This window comes from Sorex fumeus, unplaced genomic scaffold, assembly GCF_029834395.1.
Source record: "Sorex fumeus unplaced genomic scaffold, SorFum_2.1 ptg000014l, whole genome shotgun sequence".
NCBI classification, from domain to species: Eukaryota; Metazoa; Chordata; class Mammalia; order Eulipotyphla; family Soricidae; genus Sorex; species Sorex fumeus.
In genome coordinates, this window is record NW_026606071.1 from 19,360,927 (window position 1) to 19,385,478 (window position 24,552).

Sequence of the window (24,552 nt, forward strand, 5' to 3'; positions counted from 1 at the left end):
TGTATTGCGGATTCACTACCAGGATCTCACCATTCTACAAAGAAGTGATTGTTGATGTCAAGACAGGGGTGCGGCAGGGTGATACCATTTCACCGAAACTCTTCAGTGCCACCCTTGAGAACATCATGCGACGACTAAAATGGGAAGGAATGGGAGTGAAGATAGATGGTCGGCAACTACACCACCTCCGCTTTGCTGATGACATTGTTTTAATAACACCAAACATCAGCCAAGTGGCACAAATGCTGGCCGACTTTGCCCGTGAGTGTGGAAAGGTAGGACTACAGCTGAATCTTACGAAGACAATGTTTATGAGAAACAGCCTTGTTCCTGACGCCCCATTCGCTCTCAATGGAACGACCATCTCCGAATGCAACAGCTATGTGTACCTAGGTCGAGAGGTCAACATGACAAATGACCTGGCACCCGAGCTGCGCAGGAGGAAGAGAGCGGCTTGGAACGCCTTCAAGAACGTCGAAGAAATAGCTAAGAGGACGAAGAACCTCCGGCTCCGGGCACATCTCTTTGATTCCACTGTTCTTCCTGCATTAACATATGCCTCAGAGACCTGGGCCCTACACAAACAGGATGAGAACGCTATTCAGGTCTCCCAAAGAAGAATAGAAAGAGCTATGCTTGGAATATCACGTTTCACTCAAATGAGAGAACGAATCTGGAGTTCTGACATCCGTCGACAATCAAGGATCAGGGACGCTGTCTCATTTGCCAAGGTGTCGAAAATCAGATGGGCTGGTCACGTAATGAGATTTAAAGACGACCGTTGGACTAGAGCTGTTACTGATTGGATTCCACGGGATGTCAAGAGACCGTGTGGCCGCCCACCTACCAGATGGTCAGACTTCTTCATCTAGATCATGAACGATTGGTTTGAGGCCCTTCATGTTCCCGGAGCGAACAGATGCCATTGGGCTACACTAGCACGCGACAGGGACAAATGGAGACGTTACTGGCGCCCTCTCGAGCAAATCGATGACTAACGGGAAGTTAAGTGATAAGTGATTAATAATAGCCCCCACTAGGGCTACGTTTACTCTTGCTGGTGAGCACAAAGGAAGAAGGTAGTGGTCTGTGGTCTCTTGCAATCCAAGCCAACTGAGACTTTGAGCCCTTTGCTCACCAGGATCCCAAGACCAGAGACCCAGATTTAAGCTCCTTCCCCTTATACAATCAGAGAAGAAATGTGGGTGGGGCTAAGATGGATGCTTTCCCCTCCACACATTAGCAGTTTGCTTTCTTTCGTGTGTGTGTGTGTGTGTGTGTGTGTGTGTGTATGTGTGTTAAGAGAGAGAGGGAGACAGAGACAGAGAGACAGATAGGTGACAAAGATACAAAGAAAGAGATCGTGAAGAGTTGTGGTGTCAGGGAATATTTGGCACCTCCCATCTTCAGAGCCAGAAGCTTTAATCAGACAACAAGTTTCAATTACCACTTCTGATAATACTCTTACCTTCTCCAAATTTCAGTCTTTCCATCATAAAAAATAACAAGTCTTGGACCAGAGAATTAGTACAGTGGGTAGAGTACTTGCTTTGCACCTGGCCAACCAGGGTTTGATCCCCAGCATCACATGTGGGTCTCTCAGCCCCGCTCAGAATGATCCTTGAACATAGTGCTATGTGTAAGCCCTGAGTACTGAGAGGTGTCACGGTCATGGTCCTCCCGTTTTTCATTGATTTTCTCGAGCGGGCCCAGTAATGTCTCCATTGTGACACTTGTTACTGTGTTTGGCATATCGAATACGTCACGAGGAGCTTGCCAGGCTTTGCCGTGTGGGCAAGATACTCTCAGCAGCTTGCCGGGCTCTCCAAGAGAGGCAGAGGAATCGAACTCCGGTCAGCCATGTTGGCTGCGTGCAAGGCAAACTCCCTACCGCTGTGCTATCGCTCCAGCCCCATACTGAGAGGTGTAATCCAAAATAAATAGAAACAGCAGCACAGCCTTACAGGGCTGTTGTAGATACTATGTGATACATTGAATGTAGTAAGAGTTGATAAATTTCACAACTTTTATTGCATTCTTACCATGTGGTAGAGCGGCAAATAAATGTCACCTCTTTCATTCTTCTCAAAGTTAGAATAATTAATCTGTGTTTGCAATCTTTTGACATTAAAAATATAAATTAGGGTTATTGTGACTTGTACTTTACTAGGTAATAGGAAAAATCCAATAAATAGCTGAAGCAAGTTAAGAAAAACACAAAAGGGGAGGGAGAAGGCACAAGGGTCAGAAGGAATCCTAATTGGATCTCTGGTACCACACCCCTACTCCCACCTCACGATTACCCCCACCCCCATCACCGTTTCTTACCTTCTTCCATAGAAATCACTAGGTATAGGCAAATGATTGAAACAGAAGAAAAAAAGAGAAACAGAAAACTATGCTATAGTTTCTCAGATAATTAGAAATAAAAAAGAGACAAATTCATAATAATACATATTCTGACCTTGTTTTCTAAAAATTTAGTGGCAATTTTTTTTATTTAAAAGCACTCTGTGGCTGTCCTATTGAAATGAATGTATTTATAAGATTTGTTGGAAATGAGGTTCTATCTGCTCTGGTGAATCGAAGTTCCTAATATTTAGGGAGCTCTAAAAGGATTGTGGTTTTGTTCATTACTAAGTTAATGTATGTCTTCTACTCATTTCTAAGTTAATGCACTTAGATGTGTACATTTAAGGAACTCAAATAGCTGGACTGGGAGAAAGGGAAGGAAGGAAGAGAGTGATAGCAATTATAAGCGCATTTTGATAAATAGCCTTCTTAAGAGACATCCACACATTTTTCTCCCTTGATTGATAAAATTGCCTCTACCTCATGGCTCAGAAATCTACTGAAGATGTATTCCAGTGATAACAGTTAAACAGAACATAGAGAGAATTATGTTTATTGCAGCAACATCAATAGCAATCACAAAGAAATGGCCTCATGGTTCAATAAACATCCTGGATCAATCAGAAACATTCCCAGGGTGGTAATCTTTCAAGTCAGTGACTCCAACCTTGAGTTCCAGAACTCAGAAACAGGTGAAAATAAAGATAGAAGCTTAAAACTATTTTCAGGCGAACTTTTCAAATAGACTAACAGAAATCAATTAGAGGCTACCCATGGAAATTAAATGTCAACCATAATTGGGAATTTCATTCATATTTCCATGGTTCTTTAAAAATGGAAAATGAATTTTAAACATTTTAGTTTAGTTTGGTAAACTTTCAAAACATTGGAATAATAACTACAGTATCACTATGAAGATTTATCATGAAAAATATTTCTGATAAAATGTTTGAAGTGATAAAAAGGGGGACCAGGGAGTTAGTACAGTGGGCCAGGCACTTGCATTGCACACAACTAAACCTGATTTGATCTCCAGCACTGCATAAGCTCCCTTGAGCATTTCCAGGAGGGACTCTGGAAAAAATAAAAATATAAAAGGGGATGCAGAGCAATAGTACAGTAGGTAGGGTGTTTGCCTTGCATGAGGCCAACCCAGTTTCTATTCCTGGCATTCCACATGTTTTCCCAAGCACCGCCAGGAGCAATTCCCAAACTCAGAGTCAAGAGTAAATTCTGAGCTTCTCAGGATGTGGCCACCACACGCACACACACACACACACACACACACACACACACACACACACACACACACACAGTAGAATTGCAGCTAGTACTGTCATCTTGTGATTGGGGAAGATGTGATCAAATAGTGCCAGTGGAAAGAGGGTTTCTGGTTTTAAAATGATTCTAGAGCTATCTTTTTTAATATAAAAAAGAAAAGAAAAAACAACATTTGGTGTTGAAAAATGAGAAATAAAAAAATAATGTAGTCAAAGGCAAATCTGCAACACTGATGTATACTGAGATACTTTGTGCCTGTGCAACCTCCTCTCCAGCCTCTCCTCCTCTTCCTCTCTTGGCCCTTCTTTAATCTTCTTTAATCTACATCCACAGCATGCTTGAGGGTCAGTTTCTAAAGGGCCTGACTCTTGCAGGCCCCAGGTGGGCTCTACTAGGCAACCTTCACTTGCCACCATGGATCCCTTTGCCATCCATACCTTCACTTCCTCTAAATCACAGTCCAGCAAACAACTTACATTTAGCAAGTAGCAACACAGTCCCATGTTTCCTCATCAGACACCATTAGCCAGAGTTCCCAAAGATTGTGACACATAACCCTCAACCAGAACCTGCATGAAGGTGTGTGTGGAGTGTGGGGTGGGTATGCAAACTTGCTTGCTGAAGTATGTGTAATGTATTCATACATGGATCAGTATGTATAACGTGTGCTGTGTATGTATGATTTATGGATCTCCAAGGACCTCACACTAGTCAGTGGTCACTGAAGCTGTCACCCCCATGAGAACATTTGCATCTTCAGAAACTGGAAACCTTCAAATTCAAAGGCATGAATGTTGTGGAGGTCATTTGGATGGGCAGGAAGCTGTCCACAAAGGAGAGGGAAAACCTCTGCCCCCCCCCCCGCCCCAACCCCCATGCTGCATGGGCTGGGTTTGAGGTATCTGTGCACATACTCACTTATGGGTGAATTGTGGTGGGTGTGAGGCTGGTACGGCTGAGACCACCAGAACTCCCGTTGCTTCCTGTGCAAATAGAAACATACAGTCAGGAAACAAAGAACAGTGGACCTGGTACCAGAGATCCAGGGCAGAAAATGCCCTAGAGTTCTGCTGTCTCTCCCCAGATGAAAAAGAGAGCCTTTCACAAACACTGCTGGGTGTGTTCTTCATATTCACAACCCTTCTTCTCGTTGTTTTTCCTGCTTCGTAAGATCTTTCAGGAGCAACACTGACTTAGGAAGAAAATCTGCCTCATGACCCTGAGTTCACATACCACTCGTATCTGGCCTATGGCCCATGGCCTCTTGGCCCTGGCAATCTTACCTGCTTGGCAGGTCTCATTAGGTTGCTCAAGTGTGCTGGTTTCCCTCCCAGGCTATGGATGCATTTCGATGTCCTGAATTTTCATTCTTCCAATTGCTCTTTTTTGTATGCTCCTTTTTGTGTGCTCAGACCCATCCTTGCTGTGTGCTCTGTACTGAACCCTCCCCACTTTCTGCCCAGAAGGACCAGAGGACTCATCTCTGTGGGGCCTTATTTCTGCCTCAGACTCCCCAGCCACTGACTAGCCCCTGCAAGGCTCTGCCCCAGGACCTTCCTCTCATGCTACCCTCATGGGACTTGCCCTCTGGGACTCCTGTTGCCTTTAGCTAAATCTTCCTGATTCTAGCTCTGCTTAGTGTCCCAGCTACACTCATGCTCCTACTGAAACCCAGTCTCTGCGAAGTCAGCACTCCACCACCACCCTTTATTCCCAGTGGGCAGCTAGAAATGGTGCAACTCTGACTGATTTCCCTCATTCTAGCATTGTAGTTTATTTCCAGCTGTGCTGCCAACTACACTAGCCAGAATGTGAGAACAGGGCCTATCAATTGTGTTTACAGAAGCAGGCTCCTGTTAACTGTCTAGGGTACCACAAACAGGGCCTTCATTCCACTGGGCCTGGAGCTGGGGTCTGAGTCAGTGATTCTCATGGCCATCTCCAGACCATCCTCCCTTTTCCCTGAAAGCCTAAACTTTTATCATCGTTTACCCACACCCTGCTTATTCCACCTGACTCTCCAGCTCTTAACACCAGTCTGTCATACTTCCCAACAATGTTGTTAGGCACATAAATCCCTTACCTAACATCCTTCTTCCTGGCTCTCATCTTCTCCAGAGGCCTTTTCCTGTTCTACCCCAACCTCCTCCTGTTCCTCATACCTGAGACCTTTCAGAACAATAACTGCAAGGTCTCCATTACCTCAATTTCCGGCATTTCTTCCCTCCAACAGCACTTCCTAATCCTAATCCCAGTCATCTGTTGATCCCCAATGGAAACATAAAAGTTATTGATTTTTGCCTCCTTCCACTAACTCTTACCCATCTCATCTCTCTTCTTTAACAATTTAAACACCATGGTTCCTCATGATTTGGCCCTCTCATGGGCTGGAGCGATAGCACAGAAGTAGGGCGTTCGCCTTACAAGCGGCCAACATGGCCAACCCGAGTTCGATTCCTCCTCCCCTCTCGGAGAGCCCGGCAAGCTACCGAGAGTATTCGATATGCCAGACACAGTAACAACAAAGTCTCCAATGGAGACGTTACTGGGCTGGCTCGAGCAAATCGATGATCAACGGGAGGGCCTTTACTTTACTTTACTTTATGGTTTATTATTAATTCCAACTTCCTGATGAATTTGAATCAACCCCTTTTCATCATAGGGAACTGTAAGATAACATTGTTTTGTACTTCCTGCATAGCCTCAGGTAGTTTAGGTTTATTGGGTTGCTCCCATTACAGTGGTCCCAGCCCTCTGTGTTTATTTGTAACTTCTTTCTTTGTGCTCTGTTGACTTGTAAATATTACTTTTCTCTTCTCCCTAAATCCTTTGCATAGTTTCACAATCACAAAAAACCCAGACTATAAAACCCAGCTCCCCGAAGCGCGCCGCATTTGCGGCCACACGACATCTTATCATCTCATTCCTACTTTAGACAAACTGGCAGGCTACCGAATGTAACCTGCCCACACGGCAGAGTATGGCAAACTCTCCGTGACGTACCTAATATGTCAAATACCAGTAACAATGAAGGGTCTCATTCTCCTAACTCTGAAAGAGCCTTGAATATGGTACTTTTTTAAAAAAAAATCTCAGGGCTAGGACGAAGAGACGTTACTGGGGCCTGCTCGAGGCAATCGACGAATAACAGGATGTTTGTATGGACACAAGAAGACTGTATATGCTATACTTTTGTAATGTGACTCTCAGTGTTATTTTCCTCCTGGGCATCTGTTCTCTCACCTACGCCTCAGCTGCCTTTACTTCCTAGTGCCCCCAAAACAGGGTCCAGATGAGGGACTGGATGGAACCAGGGCAAGTGGTAAGCTATGTGTTTACCCTGGCATGGAGATGGGCCTGGCTAAAGTGCCATAATGCTTAACTATAAGTTAAGAGCTTGGTCATGGACAAATGCTGTCATGATCCAAAAAGTAATAACTAGATCCAGACCCTTCTAGGGTTAGGAAAGATTAATCTGGTCTGAGCACTGTAGTCTGTGGCAAAATATTCCCAGGAGAGCTGTCCTACAAGCCTCAATGTATCTCTTACTGTGTTCATACAAAAATAACTAGTATTAAGATGTTGACAAAGTTACTGGACTGAGGATAGGATACCTAAAGAGGTATTTTGCCCTTGGGCAATCAGGAAGGGCTTTGGAATACCCCAGGTGGTGTTTCTGCCTTTGGGCCTGGCAGTCAGGAAGGGCTTTCTTATGTTGATTTTGCTACCAGACTAGGTGCAGTGTGAGCACAGAATGCTGAGTAGTTGGAGAGACAAGGGAGTTAGAGAGACAAGTGAGACAGAAGCTGGAGAGATGAGAGAGAGAAAGAGGTGCGAGATAGAGTGCAGAGAGACTAGCAAGAGGGACAGAGAGAAGGATGTAGGAGAAGAATACAGGAGCAGGCACGTGGAGAGAGAGAGAGAGAGAGAGAGAGAGAGAGAGAGAGAGAGAGAGAGAGAGAGAGAGAGAGAGAGAGAGCCTGGGCTGCGAGATGGAAGGCAGAGAGATTAGCAGGAGAGAAAGGAAGAGATAGTAATGAAGGGCAGTGTGAGACTAGAATGGGGGCTCAGAGAGACTGGGGTAGGCGCATGGGGAGAATGGAATAAACGGCATCTGATCAATCAACCAGCTTGGCCCTTGTTTCCTCCTTCCATCTGCCCCATGGCCTGAGTTGCCCTGGCTGCGGGCAGCGAGGGGGAGAGTTGTCGGGCCTCTCCCTGGCCGCCCCCTGGAGATTTTATACAGGCAACTGTATCTTCCATCCTCTAAATGGGTTATTCCCATTTTATAAAAAAATTCTCTCATATCATTTCACTTTTGTATACTAGAAAGTCCTCCATTATTCTTTTCTTCTTTATATCAAAGTGTTTTCAAGAGTTTTCCATGCTACTTGTCATCAATTTCTTCAAATTTGAAGAAGATTTTGGCCTTACCCCCTTGAAGTAATTTCTTTGATTAAGATCACCAATGACCTTTATATTGTGAAATCCAATGGTCTATTCTCAGTCCTCTCAGCAGCAGTTGCCATAAGACACTGATGATTTACATTCTGCTTCATTGGTCATTCCTATTTAGTCTTTTATAGTTCCTTTTCTTTTTGATATCTTAACATTGGCTAAGCTTTTGCACCTCTTCCTGTCTATATTCATTCCCTTGAACCTCAGTAGAACAGAGGTGAGGGTAGTAGATTCAGTAAATCAAGTCCAAGTTCAGGGTTGAAAGATTAATAGAGGGAGTCAGAATTACCTTTCAGAATTGAATTTCATTTCCCAAGTACTTCTTGTACTGGTTCCCCTGGTATTTAAGATGCATATGGCAAACTGATCAGTTAACATTTAGAGTTATAAATCAGTGTGTTGGTTCATCTGCTCATATTTCTTGATAGCATATTTGTTGAAAAAAGAGAAACCTAAAGAAAGCCTTCTAATTATCCTGAATTCTGTCCTGAGTCTCGGAGTGAAGACTTTTCTTACCTCTTCAGAAGGTGGTTAGAAGGGATTAGGCCTGCACAGGTCCCAATGTCTGAGAGTTTCCGAGCCTGCCACCAGAGGGCGTCATTCTGGTCCACAATCTGGAGGATGTCTCCCTTCTGAAAAGGCAGCCCAGCATCCATGCAGGGGATGGTGGGATCTTCCTGGGGCCAGTACTCGGTCATGGCACGAACGTACACCTGACAGAATAGTGCAATAAACAGAATATTTGCTCATTAAGAATTAAGACCTCTTTTTGCAAACCACAACACCAAATAAGAGAGAGAGAACAGAAGGGAATGCCCTGCCACAGAGGAGGGTGGGATGAGGGGGATTGGGGGTAGGAGCGATACAGGGGTCCGTGGTGGTGGGAAATGGGCACTGGTGGAGGGACGGGTATTTGATCATTGTATAATTGAAACCCAAGCACAAAAATTTGTAAGTCTACAGCTGTACCTCATGATGTCTCACTAATAAAAATTTAAAAAAAAAAGAATTAAGACCTCTTTTGTAATTAAGAGTTAAACTTTAGAGCCATTAAGAGTTCAAACCAATACCCTACATACTATTTGTGTATTTCCCCACCAGCCTCACCAAAAGAGAATTTTTCTCCTAAAGTATGAAAAATGATCTATGAAAAATGCAACTTTGGGAACAGAAGCTCTTAACTCTAAGAAATGTTTGCATAGATATTTATCATTCTTGATGCTCTGTTTTAGCCTCTTGATCGCCCATCTCCTTATATTGTATTAATTTACTGCTTTTCATGCTATGAATATTTTCAAAATACACAACATAGTATTGAACAAATGTTCCACACATTGTAGAAAATGACAGTATGATATGAAGTAGTTTGCTGTTATTATGTAAGACTTACTGTGTCAGAGTATAAAAGTTCAGCAAACGCTTACCATCTTCTGGCTATTAGTGGGAGGGTCAGAAACTGGAATCACCTTGAACATGATTGTACCACGAGAGAGAGCCTAGAAAATTTCAAAGGGGAAAAAAATGACATGCAGAGCTCATTGCATTGCTGTGATTGGTAAACAAAGTCATACTTCAACGCATCTAGAGGTAATGGTGGCATTTCCTCTGGGAACTTTCACAAGACTCCAAGAGCCTAAATATCACCACCCAGAAATGAAAATTAGGAAGAAACCCAGCACTGCTTGGGATCGTGGCAGGGTTCGAGTCACTATCTTTACTCCCTCTCCCCAAATCTTTGCCTCTCCTAGAGACTTTCCAATTTAAAGCCATCAGGATCATACCCCTATCCCCTTAGAAGAAGATGAAATCTGGACCTGACTTTCCCTCCCGAACCCTCAGACCTTCTGAACCTAGAAAACCAATTTCCTATACTGGGTAACCCAGAATGATGGGGGAGGCGTGTAGAAGGATGTCCCACTTCCTAGGGAACTGACAAGCTTTCTGGCTAATGAAAATGGGAGCCCCCAAATATTTGGTGAAAATAATGAATCTTTCATCGTGATGGGCAGAGGTAAGAATTGCCACCACATACATGAACATGGACATTAGGGATTCAGAGATGAACTAGACCCCATTCTCACTCTTAGAGACTTGACAATTGTCCTGCAGTACTCTCATTGGTACCAAAGGGGCTGAGTGTGTCCATGGCTGGCAGTACATTAAGCTCCCTTTGCAGTAGCTTACTTACATTTCTCACCAGTTCTTAGAACAGTGGTTTGCAAAATATTCCAGTGCTTGAGAGAGTCATTTAACAGCCCCCTCACTTCAGTCCCTTAACACAATACCACCCAGTCCTGCAAGAACCTATCCGAGCATAATTGATCTATAGAATTATAGGACACAGAGCCAGCAATCATGTCCTACCTGTGGGATGCCCTCTGCTAATTCTCTATACCCCGCCCCCAACTTCCTCCAGGAAGATGGTGACCAAGTTTAGCTGTATTAAACATTTAGGAGCCACAGGTGTTTTGATGAGGTTCAGACTGTCCTCCATGGTCTCTCTTTGCCCACCTGATCTCAGCTTCCAGAGGAGCAACCTGGGAGATGGGGGTATAGAAGCTGGAGGGCCTGAAGAACTTCCTAAGGCTGGAACTGCAGTTTGGGGAAGAGAATTTCCCATCAGGAACCAGAATGTCTCAGGGGAGAGAGCTGCTGGGGTATGAACAACACAGAAGAGATAAGCTCTGGGGTCAGAGAGGAGGAAGCTACCCAGAGACCAAACTCCCTTCGCAAGACCTTGTAACCTACCATGGGCTCAACACAGGCCAGAGCAGCTGTAGCATTTCCTCCCAAGAGGAAAGAGGAGACTCTTACCAGAATATGGATCACTTGCTCGGGGTCCAGTCCCTCTACTGAAATGCCATTCACTTCCACCAGCTTGTCCCCAGCATATAACAAACCTGCGCAAACAGTAACACATACTAAATAAGCATTCAAAGAAACTGGCAAAACACAGAAGCAGCTATTCCAAGGCTGTTTAACAATTTATAACTCAAGTTTACCCTAATATTATTCTGAAATAATATTAATAGGGCTGGCACGTCCTGTTCGTACCACCATCAGAGGGCATGAGAATTGTTCTACATCTTCATCAACACTGGACAGGAGCTGATAGCGATACTTTCATTTTTGCTGACCTGATGCTACAAAATGGAAGCAGAGCACTGGTAAAAAGATAACACTGCTGGGGCCAGAGTGATAGGACAGTGAGTAGGGCATTTGCCTTGCACGAGGCTGATCAGAATTTGATCCCTGATCCCTGGCACCTCATATGGTCCCTCCAAATACCTCCAGGAGTAATTCCTGAGTGCAGAGCCAGGAGTAATCCCTGAGCATAGCTGGATGTGACCCCAAAAAAATCCCCCCCCAAATAGAAGATAACACTGCAAATAAAGAGGTCAGCGTCCTCAGTAAATAATAAAGGGGAAGGGGAAAGGAGGTGACATTCTTCAATAAAGCACATGGAAAGGATCCTGGGAGCTTGGAGTAAGCTTGAGAAACATGAGGGGAAGTCATCAGAAAGAGAGAAGTAGGATGGTGTTGTGGAACAGAAACCAAGGATGATGGATATATACAGAAAGCAACATCAGAAGTGCTGGAGAATAAAAATAAAACTGTGGCTGTAGGAAGAGCCAGTAGACACAGAAACTAGGCATCCCAGAGGCAATGACACCCAGAGTCTTGGCATGGGGAGCCTGGGTCAGTAGGGAGTATGGGCAGGCACAAAAGTGTTAGTTTCAGAAACACATGAGTGAGAGGAAAGAAATTCCACTCACTGGTAGAAAGGGGAAGTACCAGGTGTTTTAGCAAAAGCAGAGGGATCAAGGGGAGCAGGATTAGGAATGTGGAGTGAGGCACACCTGACTTGAATCCTGACTCAACCCCAGCAAGTAAGTCCGTCTTGTTGAGTCTCGTAAATAACATGGCTTGGGGACACTTACTCTTTAGGTTTCAGAAATAAACTGAGAGCCATTAAAGCACTGTATAGTATGGGAGGGATTCAATAGACCAGAAGAACAAGATTTCTTCGGACTATTTATTCCTTCCATTTACATGATTTAAAAAAAAAATTACACAGCTTTTCTTTGGAGGTTTTGAAAGGAAGGAGGGAGAGAAAATGGGAGAGAGGAGAGTAACTTGCTCAAGAGAGAACCTGGGCTTCTCCAAGGGCAGGGAGAGCCCCTACACACACCCCAGCATTAGACATGAAAGCATGAAAGCACACATCTCAGGAGGGGAGATGCGAAGGACACATCAGGCACCACATGTGCTTGCTAGGAGGGCACAAGCAGCACATGGGCTCAGGCAGCATATGCACCTCCGTTTACATGATTTTAACCAAGCAATGCCACTTTAATAATCCTGATCTTAACTCCAGAACTGAGACTGAACATTGAGGCTATCTTTCTTTCTTTCTTTCTTTCTTTCTTTCTTTCTTTCTTTCTTTCTTTCTTTCTTTCTTTCTTTCTTCTCTCTCTTTTCTTCCTCTTTCTTTCTTTCTTTCTTTCTTTCTCTCTCTCTTTCTTCCCTTTCTTTCTTTCTTTCTTTCTTTCTTTCTTTCTTTCTTTCTCTCTCTTTTCTTCCTCTTTCTTTCTTTCTTTCTTTCTTTCTTTCTCTCTCTCTTTCTTCCCTTCCTTCCTTCCTTTCTTTCTTTCTTTCTTTCTTTCTTTCTTTCTTTCTTTCTTTCTTCCTCCTTCCCCACCCCCCCTTCTTCCCTCTACCTCCCACACCTCTCCCTCCTTTTTTGGCGTTTGTATCTTTCTTTCTTTCTTTCTTTCTTTTTTTTTTTGCTTTTTTTGGGTCACACCCGGTTACGCACAGGGATTACTCCTGGCTCTTCACTCAGGAATTACTCCTGGTGTTGCTCAGGGGACCATATGGAATGCTGGGAATCAAACCTGGGTTGGTCGTGTGCAAGGTAAACACCTTATCCGCTGTGCTATCGCTCCAGCCCGTTTGTATCTTTCTAATCACACTTGTCCTTGTTGTTCCAGCTTACCACTCCTCTCTGCCAGCCCACCGTGGATGACTCTGGCCACAAGGATGTCTCCTGTCATCTCATGACGCTTGATAGTTACTCCCTGGGGAGACAATAGATCCACCTCTTAACTTCCACAACCATTTGTCTGGGAGCTTTCCTCAGTGTAGCTCTGGTCATTCAGTTGAGGCTTTTCATACCCACTTGGGTCATCCCATTCCACAAAAAAGGAAAACATTCTTAACCTTGACCTTCTGAAGGTTCAGTTCAACCATCAAGATATAAAAGAATATTTATATCCTTCCAGAGAGAAAGAAAACTCCCATGATTACAACCTAATCAAGAAAATAACTAATGCATTAGTTTTCCATTCACAGAGGAAAAGATTTTGGCAAATACATTGGATTGTGTGAAATAAATGTATACATTAGAGAGTCAAATAATAAAAGTAATGTTTTATGGGGCCAGAGTAGTAGTACAGCAGGTAGGGTGCTTGCTTTGCATGTGGTCAACCTGGGTTTAATCCCCAGAAACCCATATGGTATCCTGAGCACCGCCAGGAGTAATTCCTGAATACAGAGCCAGGAATAACCCCTGACCATCACTGGATGTGGCCTCCCCAAACACAAAACCAAACAAAGCAAGTGATTTCTTATTGCTCACCAGTCTCTAAAAAATTCAAACGTTAAGGGTCCAGAGGGATAGTACAGCACATAAAGTAATTGTCTTGCATGAAGCTGACTCAGGCTCAATCCCTTAAGCCCTCTGATGAGTGATCACTGAGCATAGACCCAGGAGTAAGCTCTGAGTATCTTTGGGTATATCTCCCCCACAAAATATCAAACAATAAACAATACTCTTCCCCTTGTGAAGACACTCCAACATATTATGTGTTTGAAATTATAGGCAAATATCATTATGATATAATTTAGTCTTTCTTTTTCCTAATCATATTTGTCTGTTTATTTATTGAGGTATCATAGTTTATAAATACTATTGAAGTCACTGTCTTACTGTTCCAGACTACTGCCCCAGTTCCTCCCCCAGGGTTTCAATATCCCTCCACTGTTATCTTACCCCACCCCCCACGCCCACCATCACCCTCTACACCCCCCATTCCACACCCCAGCCTGCTCAGTTGGCAGTTCTGTTGATCGTGTCTCAGGGGTTGTTTGCACTGGGGTCTGTCTAATTCTGCCCTTCGTTTCATTATTCTCTGCATGTTTCCCCTAGTATTTATCTCACCTGGTATTTATCTTTTACTTTCTGATTCACTTCACTTAGCATGACACCCTCCAATTTCATCCAAGCTGCAGCAAAATACAAAATTGTATCTTTTCTCCATCTAGCCATTATTATTATGAATTCCCCTCACATTTTATGAATGACTCAAATCATATCTGATCACAGGCAAGAAGATTGCCCAAGTAATTTCTAGAGATTATTTAATTCACAATGAGCCATGACATAATTCCAAAGAAAAGAATATAATTACTTCCTTACCAGAGGCTGTTGGTTTTTCACGAGACAGACAATTCTCATGGCTTCCTCACTCTCAGGGATATTGTCTGGCAGTGGAGGGAGAATGGGCTCAAAATCTTTCTGGGCTACAGTGTCATGGGCACTAAGTAAGGCCTGGGAAATAGAAGGAAAAGATGGACAAAGGTCACAAGTGGGATGGGCACTGTCATATAGGAGATGGTGACTCCATACTACATAAGATATAAAACCACCACCAACACAGACATCTGGGCACATAGTAGTTTATGTAAATCAACTCAATCTTTCCAACAACCAAGTAAGGCATATGGATTTACTCTCTCCATTTTACAGATAAAGAAATGAGGTGCAGAGAGCTAGAGCAATACAGTAGATGTTCTTTCATTTGTGCTAAAATATATTGTTCTGTCATTTTCTCATTTCCTGGAAATGTACCTAATCTATGGTACTCCTATTTGCTTGAACCTTTGCAATATTTTTCTTAATTGAGGCATAATGGGGTGTCATTAATTAAAACATCTTGCAAATTTATCAGTAATACCTGAGGGCCCATGTGGGAGATGATTAGGAAAAGGAGTTGCCTGGGGAAGGGTACAGAGATTTCTAAGGTCTCAATGTATTAAATTTTCATTTTGTGGTTTGGGGAAGCATGTCAGAGCTTACTGAAAGAGCTTCACTAGAATTTAAAGAAAATTCTCTAGGGTAATCCTGTGAACTAAAACTTTGGACTCATAAATTTCATTGTTTACAGATGTAGATTTCTCTTAAAATTCTAATTTTTTGATAACTTGATTCCAAAAGAAGAGAGAGGTTTCTGTAATTGTTCCTTGTAAACCCCCTCATAGAACTGTTCATGATTATATTATATATTCCAAATACCTTCACCCACTTTATCTAAAACTTCAAATACTCCCAAGTTGTAGAAAAATTATGTTACTCTGATTGCCCCCAGAATTTTAGATAGACAAAAACTTTTTGGGAAAACAGACACTGGAGAAAGTTCTCAAAAATGAGCATGACTTCTCATAAATGTGTTGAATGTTCCCCAGCCATTCAACTGCTGGGTCCACATATTTAGGTCCCATCTGTTGATCGCTCTGGTACAAAGAGAGGACATCTCTTCAGAGACCATCTTTTTTTTTTTCACACTCATTACACCTTCCTAACTTTACCCATGTGCCAAAAGAATGATGTTTTTTTTTTAATTTTTATTAGTGAAACACCATGAGGTACAGTTGTAGATTTACAATTTTTTGTGTTTGGGTTTCGATTATACAATGATCAAATACCCATCCCTCCACCAGTGCCCATTTTCCACCACCATGGATAATATCCCTCCCACCCCCATCTCCCCCATCCCACCCTGCCTCTGTGGCAGGGCATTCCCTTTTGTTCTCTCTCTCCTTTTGGGTGTTGTGGTCTGCAAAAGAGGCATTGAGTGGCAAACATGTTCAGACCATAGTCTACTTTCAACATGCATCTCCCCTGCTGGGAGGATCCTTCAAACACCCTTTTTATGGTGCTCTCTTCTCTATCTGAGCTGCCCTTTCCCCTAGAATGCCCGGCTGGCCTCTAAGCTATGGAGTAATCCTCCTGGTGCTATCTCAGCTATTCTTGGGTATTAATCTCATATTTTGTTACTTTATATCCCCCAGATGAATGCAATCTTTCTATGTCTATCCCTCTCTTTCTGACTCATTTTTCTTAGCAGGATACTTTCCATATTGTACCACTTGTATGTAAATTTCATGACTTCATCTTTTCTAACAGCTACATAGTACTACATTGTGTAGATGTACCAAAATTTCTTTAACCAGTCATCTGTTCTTGGGCACTCAGGTTTCTTCCAGTTTCTGGCTATTGTAAAGAGTGCTGCAATGAACAAACAAGTGCAGATGTCACTTCGACTATACATTTTTGTCTCTCTGGGATATATTCCCAGGAGTGACATTGCTGGGTCAAATGGGAGCTCAATTTCTAATTTTTTGAGAATCGTCCATACTGTTTTCCAAAAGGGTTGAACCAGTCGGCATTCCCACCAACAATGAAGGAGTGTCCCTTTCTCGCCATATCCGCGCCAACACCGGTTGCTTTTGTTCTTTTGAATGTGGGCTAGTCTTCTGAGGTGTGAGATGGTATCTCATTGTGGTTTTGATCTGCATCTCCCTGATGATTAATGATGTAGAGCATTTTCTCATGTGCTTTTTTGCCAATGAATGATCTGTTTTAGCCAGCACTTACCTTAAAGTGCGGACCCTGGAGGATTTGCCTCAGCTCTTGGATCTCAGGGGAACTATGGGTTTCATGTAATATCTCTGCAACCTGGTTGATAAAATGAAACATCTGACTTTCGGGGTAGTATTAATCACCTAATAAACAATCTAGATTGGATAACAGACACACTTATTTTTTAATTGAATCACTATGGATTACAAAGTTACAAAGTTATTTATAATTGACTTCCAGGTAGACAATGTTTCAACACCCATCCTTTCACCAGTGTTCACTTCCCCCCCCCCAGTGTTCCCAATTTCCATTCCATCCTCCTTAGCCTGCCTGTATGGCAGGCACTTTTTTCTTCTATTCCCTACCTTCCATCTTCTTTTTTAAGTACTGTGGTTTACAATACTGTTTCTGATAGGGTACCTCCTTTCAGTAGCCCATCCTCCTCCAGGGTGATCACTGCATCATTGTCATAGTTGGATAACAGACACACTTATTAGCCAGGATACTAAGACCTAAGAAAAGTTTTACTGAAACCTTCTTTTTCATTTTTAAAGTCAGTAACCAGAAAATTTCTTATTAAATCAAATTTCCTACAGCAGGTAGAATCCATGATTAGGGATGGACCCAAACTTTATTGTACTAGTCCTGGCATCACAGGCTTGGAAAATATCATAAGATAATTTTTGAATATCATATGCACCAAGACACTTTCCTTAGAGAGTAAAGTACCTGCTTGATAATTTGAATGCTTTGTGGGCTGAATAACATCCGAGTTTCTCCAGGTACAGGTTCTAACTGAAGAGTTCGGGCAGTTTCATAGCCTGGACTGACCCACTACTCAGTTGGAAAATGGAAAGAGTAATTTATATTTTAGGGTTTATTGCTTTATTAGTTGTTGCAATAAAAAGTGCTAAGCAGGATACATTCTGATCTCTTAGTTATGATTTAGGTGTAGGCTTGCTTTCTGACAGGTTATAAAACCTTTCAAAATTTTTATCAGTCCATGAATCCTCATGAATCAATGAATCCTCACCAATCAAGCATCATAACAAACAGACAAGTGAAGCAAATAGTTTGCTAATAGGGATATTGGTGGTGGGGAAATGTACACTGGTGGAGCAACGGGTGTTGGAACATTGTATGACTGAAAATCATGAAAGCTTTGTGACTATCTCATGGCTACATGGTAATTAAAAATAATTTTAAATCCTTATCATTCACATGGAATTTAATTCTAGAGAAGAGATGTGGACCATAAATAAAATATACATATAGCATCAACATATATTTACATATATAAGTCTGCACAAGAAAAGCTTCAGGATGGTGAGAAAAGTCAGGAAGAACTCTAAAAAGCAGGGAAGGTGGCGAGACAGGGAATGCTATCAAGGCTGCAATTGTAGACAGGGTAGCTAGGGTGAGTACTCCATGAGAAAGAAGGTGACACGAATGGAAACTAAAAGGAGATGAAGAATCAGAAAACTATTTGGACAAAGAACATTCCTGGCATAGGGATTGGCAAGTGGAGAGGGCCTGCCTGTGGCAGGAGCATGTTTGGTTAAATAACAAGGGGGCAATATGTCTGGATCAGAGTGAACATGAGGGAAAGATGGGAGTAGGTAGGCAGAGGAATTATGGGGATCACAACACGTGTGGTCAGCAATCTAAGAATTTTCATGTTCACTCTGAGATGGGAAGTTCATGGAGTGGTTTGAGCAGAGAAGTGACTTGATTTTACTCACCTTAAAGAACACCATGATTTGGGGAAAACTGTTGTGTTGCAAATAGACAATTGGACAGAAGCAAGGGAGCAGGTTGGAAATGACATTGCAAGTATCTATATGAAGGAGATGATGATGAATATATTTTCAAGTTAGCATGGGGAGGCTTTTCTATCCATCTGAGGAAATGAGAAAAAGGGAGCATCAAAGATGAGCCCCATGCTTGTGGCCTGAACACTGGAAAAAAAGATGTCACTGCTGGGAAAGGCTGGGGACAAACAGGAGTGGGAGTGGGAACTCTATTTGGAACTTAAGTGTAAGAGGTCAATTGGACATATAAGTAGGACAAGGAAGGACAATGAAAGATAAAGACCTGAAGTTGATGGCGTCAGGCAAGAGATATAAATTAGTCTGATCTTGTTCACATGAATTGAGTCTGAGGTAAAGGAAAAAAAATAAATGGACACATACTGAAAATGGGGGGTTGTTTTAATTTAGTGAGCTCATGGTTCTTCTCCCTGTTAAAGCTGTTAGAAACCCTTATTAGATGAACCATCATCATCATCATCACTTCCAATAGAGTCTTTTATTTGTTTAGAGTAGAATAGCTTCACATTAAAGCTCTAGTAATGATTGAATGAAAATTTTCCAATCTCAAAATAAATAAATAAATAAATAAATACCAACCTCACAGGACAAGGCCTTTGCATGGAGGCTGTGGGGAATAAATTTCTTTTCTTTAAATTCTTGGAGGCAGTCATACACCTAAAAATGGACACAGTGGGAAAAGAGCACAGTGGTTAAGTGGGCCAAAGGGAAAGAAGAGTGTGGGCAATGGCACACGCAGCCAAGTAGCATAAGTGTGCCAGCTTTAGAGATATCGCTAGTTGTTAAAGACAAGGAAACTTGAACATGCTCTAATGCTTCAGATGCTATTGGTTGCCACTGGGAATTGATCTTTCCCAACTAATTTTATTAGCAAAAAGAAACTCAAACTTTTGTTATGAGTGGGGTTTCCTGAAGGCCAGAAGAACTGGTCCTTAGTTGGAGCTTGCTATAGAGTGAGAAAGGAATTAGACAGGAAAGGAACCACTAACGACAATGATAGCGAAAGTGGTCACTCTGATCAAGAAATGATAATGAAAGGAGGTAGAATGACATGCACGATACCCTTTCAGTTACAGTACTGCAAACCACAGTGCCTAAAAAGAGAAAAGTAAAGGAAAGGCAGCCTGGGGGTGGGGGGCAGGGAAACTGAGGACATCAGTGGAGGGAAGTGGACATGGGTGAAGGGATCAGTATTTGAACATTATACACCTAAAATTCAATCATTAATAATATCTGTAACTTTGTGATTCAATTTTAAAAATGTGGGGTCACCAGGGCTGAGGCCAACAGAAGTTTGGGGATAAAGTTCTCTGAGCATCTGGATCCTGAGCAGTTGGGCAGGGCCTGGGGCTCAATTCACCCAACCATCTGGAAAAGGGGCTAAAGACTACCCAATTATTTGTACTCTGCTCTTACATAAATGTTTGTCTGCTTTTCTTCACTTAATTATAGAGTGAAAGTTCATTTGTGAAAATTACAACTTGGTCTCTGTAGATCAAGATCTTTGCAAATGTTTTTCTAGTTTAGGACAAGACTTGAGAAGAGTTCGCCAAAACCATTCCATCTCCACAGTATAGCCTTAGTTTTGTTTTAGGACGCTCATTTCTCTGGCAAATGGAGATAAGCCCTGTTTTTCTCCATCTAGGTCTGGGATCATGATGCTTTCCCCTCTGGCTCAATGCCAGAGCCTGCCCATATCTGGATGGGCTGATGGACCTGTGCTTGGAGTACAGGATACAAACAGCCTGCCTAGGTGAGCAAGGGCAATGCTGAGACATTAGCCACCGACACTCCTGTTTTAGCTAATCCCTAGAAGAAATAGCTGGGGCGGGGGTGGGTGGGGGTGGTGTGCCACATTTATAATTGACACATAATCTTATGTCAGTTTAAGGTGTGCGACACATTGATTTGACACATATACATGTGTGACCATAATGAGATCAACACCATCACTTCACATATTACGATTTGTGTGTGTGTGAGAGAAAGTGAGAGACAGAGAGAGAGACAGAGACAGAGACAGAGACAGAGACAAAGACAGAGAGAAAGAGAAGAGAAGGAAGGTGGGGGTGACAACTCTCTCACTATACAATTAAAGATCAATTCCTTTAGCAATTTTCCCTTAGCAAAAAAAGTGTATACTTCAGCAGTGATGCGAATGGTCTCTATTTGGACATTAGATTCACCAGAAGCCATCTTATTTTTGGAAGATTGTACCTTTTGATCAGCATCTTCCCACCCCCTAATCCCTGGCTTCTACCAACTATCTTTCCACACAGCATCTGTAAGTTCTGCCATGTTAAGAGTCAACATATACCTGAAAATAGTTTTTGTCTTTTTCTACCTGACTGACTAGACTTAATGTGATGCTCTCCATGTCCATCTATGTTGTGGCAACAAGAAAAATGTTCTTCTTTCCTGTGGCTCAATAATATTTCACTGCATATCCCTCTTCTAGGTAGACAGCTGAAGGAAATGAAAACATTACCTCTGAGAGGTATATGCAAGCTCATTATTCACATTAGCTGAGATGGGAAGAATTCATGTGTATAACTATGGATGGCAAGATAAGGAAATCGGTGCTCAGTGGATGGCTTAGTGACAACATGAGGTATGTATGAGCACTGCAACTAATGCATGTGACCTCACCCCACGAGCACAACTAAGCAATATGTGAACACTTGGTCAGGAGTGGTGCTCAACCGAGGGTCACACACTTTCCCACCCACAGTGTGTGTGGAAACCACTCGTCCAGATCTGCATGATCCTGTTTTCACAACAGTGAAAGGAAGGGTAGAAAAAAAACAGATTGTGCCATTTCACAGCATAGTAGTCATATATCTTATACCAAATATATATTTTTTGTGAAAGAATGGGGTGTGACTATTTGCTCGAGCGGGCCCAGTAACATCTCCATTGGAGACTTTGTTGTTACTGTGTCTGGCATATCAAATACTCTCGGTAGCTTGCCGGGCTCTCCGAGAGGGGCGGAGGAATCGAGCTCAGGTCGGCCATGTTGGCCGCTTGTAAGGCGAACGCCCTACCCGCTGTGCTATCGCTCCAGCCCCGGGGTGTGACTATTACATGAAATTATTTCATCTTTTTAAATAGTGCTGGTATTACTTAAAAGCGGTACTTTACTACAATGTAGTAAAATGAGATACTTTAAAAGAATGGGAAAAAATGGTGTTTCAGAAGGTGTTTGGGGGAGTACTTCTTTGCTTATACTAAGAATATTGCCACATTTCTCTTATTATGTTTTATTTTATTTACTTTTGGTTTGGGGGCCACACCCAACAGTGCTCAGGGACTAATTCTAGCTCTGTGCTTTGGGGGCAGAGTATTGGGTGCAGGGGTGCAAACCCGACTTCCCATTTCCAGGCATGCTTTCAGCCCTTTGAGCCATCTTCCTGGCCCCTTTTAATGGCTAAACTATTAGCTTGCATCATGAGGCTGACCAAGTTTCTTAAGGATACATCATACCCCTTAAAATAGCTTCAAATGAAATTTCTTATGAATACATTTGCTCAGAGGAAGAATATTCTAGTAGATAGTGGATGCTAATAGTGCAAGAAATTTTAGTAAGAACAAAAATATACCTTCAGACTAAAATTTGTACCAAAGTATAAGTTTTAAACAAGATATCTAAGTTTTATTCTGACACATAGGTGATAGTGCGATGGTTAGAATACACGGGTGGCATGCACCTGACCTGGGTTCAATTCCCAGCACTACATGGTTCCCAGACCATCACTGGCTGTGGCTAGGGATACCCCCAAACAAAAATATCTTACATGTAAACAGAATTATAGATCCCTTGAGAAAACAAAGAGGAATCCTTTAGGTAAGCATTTCATTTGTCCTGAGTGGGCTTCTGTTGACAGTTGATAGTAAAGGTGCAGGGGGAGTTGCCAGAGGCCACTGGTTTACTGGGAAAAGAAGGGAAAAGAAGGGAGCTACAGTGCCTTTTTCATGGATGTGAATTCCTTCCCAAGCTCTTCTTAAAGGGCTGCATCCCTAGACCTGCAGGTTCAATTCCCTTCCACTGGCCACAGTCCTGGGTGTGAGCAGTTTCTGTGGAACCTGACCATGCACAGGCTGACCTTCAGCAGTGCCTGCAGCCAGGGCGTGTGAAGGAGATCATACAGCAGACTCATACCCATCACGTCACGACTGTAGAACAGATCCAGCTCCTTCAGCACAAGCCTCAGGATTTGGGAGAGTCCTAGAAAAAGGAGATGACAGAGATGGGTACTGGATGGGGTTCAAGTAAATGTGTGAAAGGCAGCTCAGTCAGGACACATCACACGAGGTTCATGGGAAGGGCAGACACTGGATCTAAGCTCAAAATATTCCTGTAGCAGTGCTGTGGAGAAGTTAGTGTGAACTTGAAGTCACACAACCCTCTGACATGCAACTTCCTGGGGAGGAAGGATGACATGATGGTTTTCCCACAGCCGGTGAGGAACTTTCAGCAGAATGATAATCCCAAAATTCAGCTGGAGGATAGCAGGAGCAATATAGTATATTGCTTCACCCCCCCCCTGCAATTATCTAGTGTTTTCTTCTGGACCCTCCTCTTTTTATTTAGAAAAAGATAATTCATTATAATCATCATTTCTTCCCCTATCTGAAAATTTCTAGTTTGTGATTGGAAACCCTCAGTGTTTCTCATGCTTATCTTGGGATCCCACTGGATAAAGAACAAATTTTAGTAAACGTTTGATTTTATTTTTACAAACATTTCTCAAGAACTCTATGTGTTACAGTGATACTTGGAAAGTGAACAAGTTATGAAGATTTAAGTTTAACCAAAAAATGTCATGGGGTAGGAAAAATATGTGTTAGGAATTCACCACATTGAGTTTTCCATCTTGCCTGGAAAATTGCTGAGACTTACAACTGAGAGACTGTAGGGAGACAGTCAACAGTATGAAAAGCCCTTACAGGAATCACAGTAAACCAATCAGAATTTCTGCCCATTCATTTGGTCATATACATGCTTTAGTTAGTTGTTTATTTTTATATTTATTTGACTTTGGGTCACACCCATTTTTGCTGACTGCTACATTCAACTCTGTGCTCGGGGGTTGTTCCTGGTGATGCTTCAGTGACCATGTGGTGCCAGGGATTAAACTAAGAGATCTCGAATATTAAGCATGCGCTTGACCCATGGAATGATCTCTCCAGCCCTTAACCACATGTCTAGAATGATCTTCTAAAACTGTCTGGTCTGGAAAAGGAGTCCTGGAGTCACATACCATTCTCTGGGTTGGCTGCTGTAGAAAACTCCATGTACTTCTCAGATGAACCTTTGGCTTTGTCTGACTGTGTCATTCTCTCTGCTCAAGCTTCTAGAAAGAGTTCACAACTAAGAAACAGATCAATAAACATCATCACAGGGCTCGCTTAACCACAGCAGTCAGGCAGCTCTTAGCACACTGGGATATATTTTTCAATAGCATTTTCTGAGCCACACCAGGCATTGTACTGCACACAGGAATCCATGAAACTATAAAACAGACCTGCCTTATATATTAACCATCCTGAAATCATTGGCTGTGTGAAAGGAGAAAACTGCTACTTCTTCAGATACTCCACCTAACTCTTGAAAAGCAAATGATGTATTTCTTTTCTACCTCTGTCCAGACTTGATTTTGTTCCCTCTCTACAGTCTTTCATGACCCTGTTATGGGTTGCTGTTACAGCACAATCTTTAAGTTTACTTTCTATATTTTCAAGAAATAGAAACCCAAGACAACAGTGGATTAGGAAGGTGGAATTTTATAATCTTTGAGCCACATTCAGTATTTTGGAAGGCAGGGGGTTACTCTCAGTGGTGCTGGGGGGACCATGTAGCATTGGGGGGTGTACCAGGGCTCCTTCACTTGAGCCCTGGTCCCCAGAAATTTCTATTTTGCTTTTGCA

The 24,552-nt window shown here is 42.5% G+C and overlaps 1 protein-coding gene across 1 annotated transcript in view; it reads right to left on the reverse strand.

Moving 5' to 3' along the window:
• The window catches only part of MPP4 (MAGUK p55 scaffold protein 4), a 47,280-nt gene extending 23,265 nt beyond the window's left edge, over positions 1–24,015 (reverse strand). Inside the window, exons 1-11 of the mRNA XM_056111970.1 lie at positions 23,886–24,015; positions 22,728–22,849; positions 19,204–19,281; positions 16,811–16,891; positions 14,573–14,704; positions 13,091–13,172; positions 10,906–10,991; positions 9,516–9,587; positions 8,608–8,804; positions 4,552–4,616; positions 2,329–2,346 (exon numbers count right to left, since the gene is read on the reverse strand). Coding sequence (XP_055967945.1) covers positions 2,329–2,346; positions 4,552–4,616; positions 8,608–8,804; positions 9,516–9,587; positions 10,906–10,991; positions 13,091–13,172; positions 14,573–14,704; positions 16,811–16,891; positions 19,204–19,281; positions 22,728–22,849; positions 23,886–23,961 — 1,009 coding nt within the window. The 5' untranslated portion in view covers positions 23,962–24,015. The remainder of the gene's footprint in view (positions 1–2,328; positions 2,347–4,551; positions 4,617–8,607; positions 8,805–9,515; positions 9,588–10,905; positions 10,992–13,090; positions 13,173–14,572; positions 14,705–16,810; positions 16,892–19,203; positions 19,282–22,727; positions 22,850–23,885) is intronic.
• Positions 24,016–24,552: the final 537 nt, after the last annotated feature.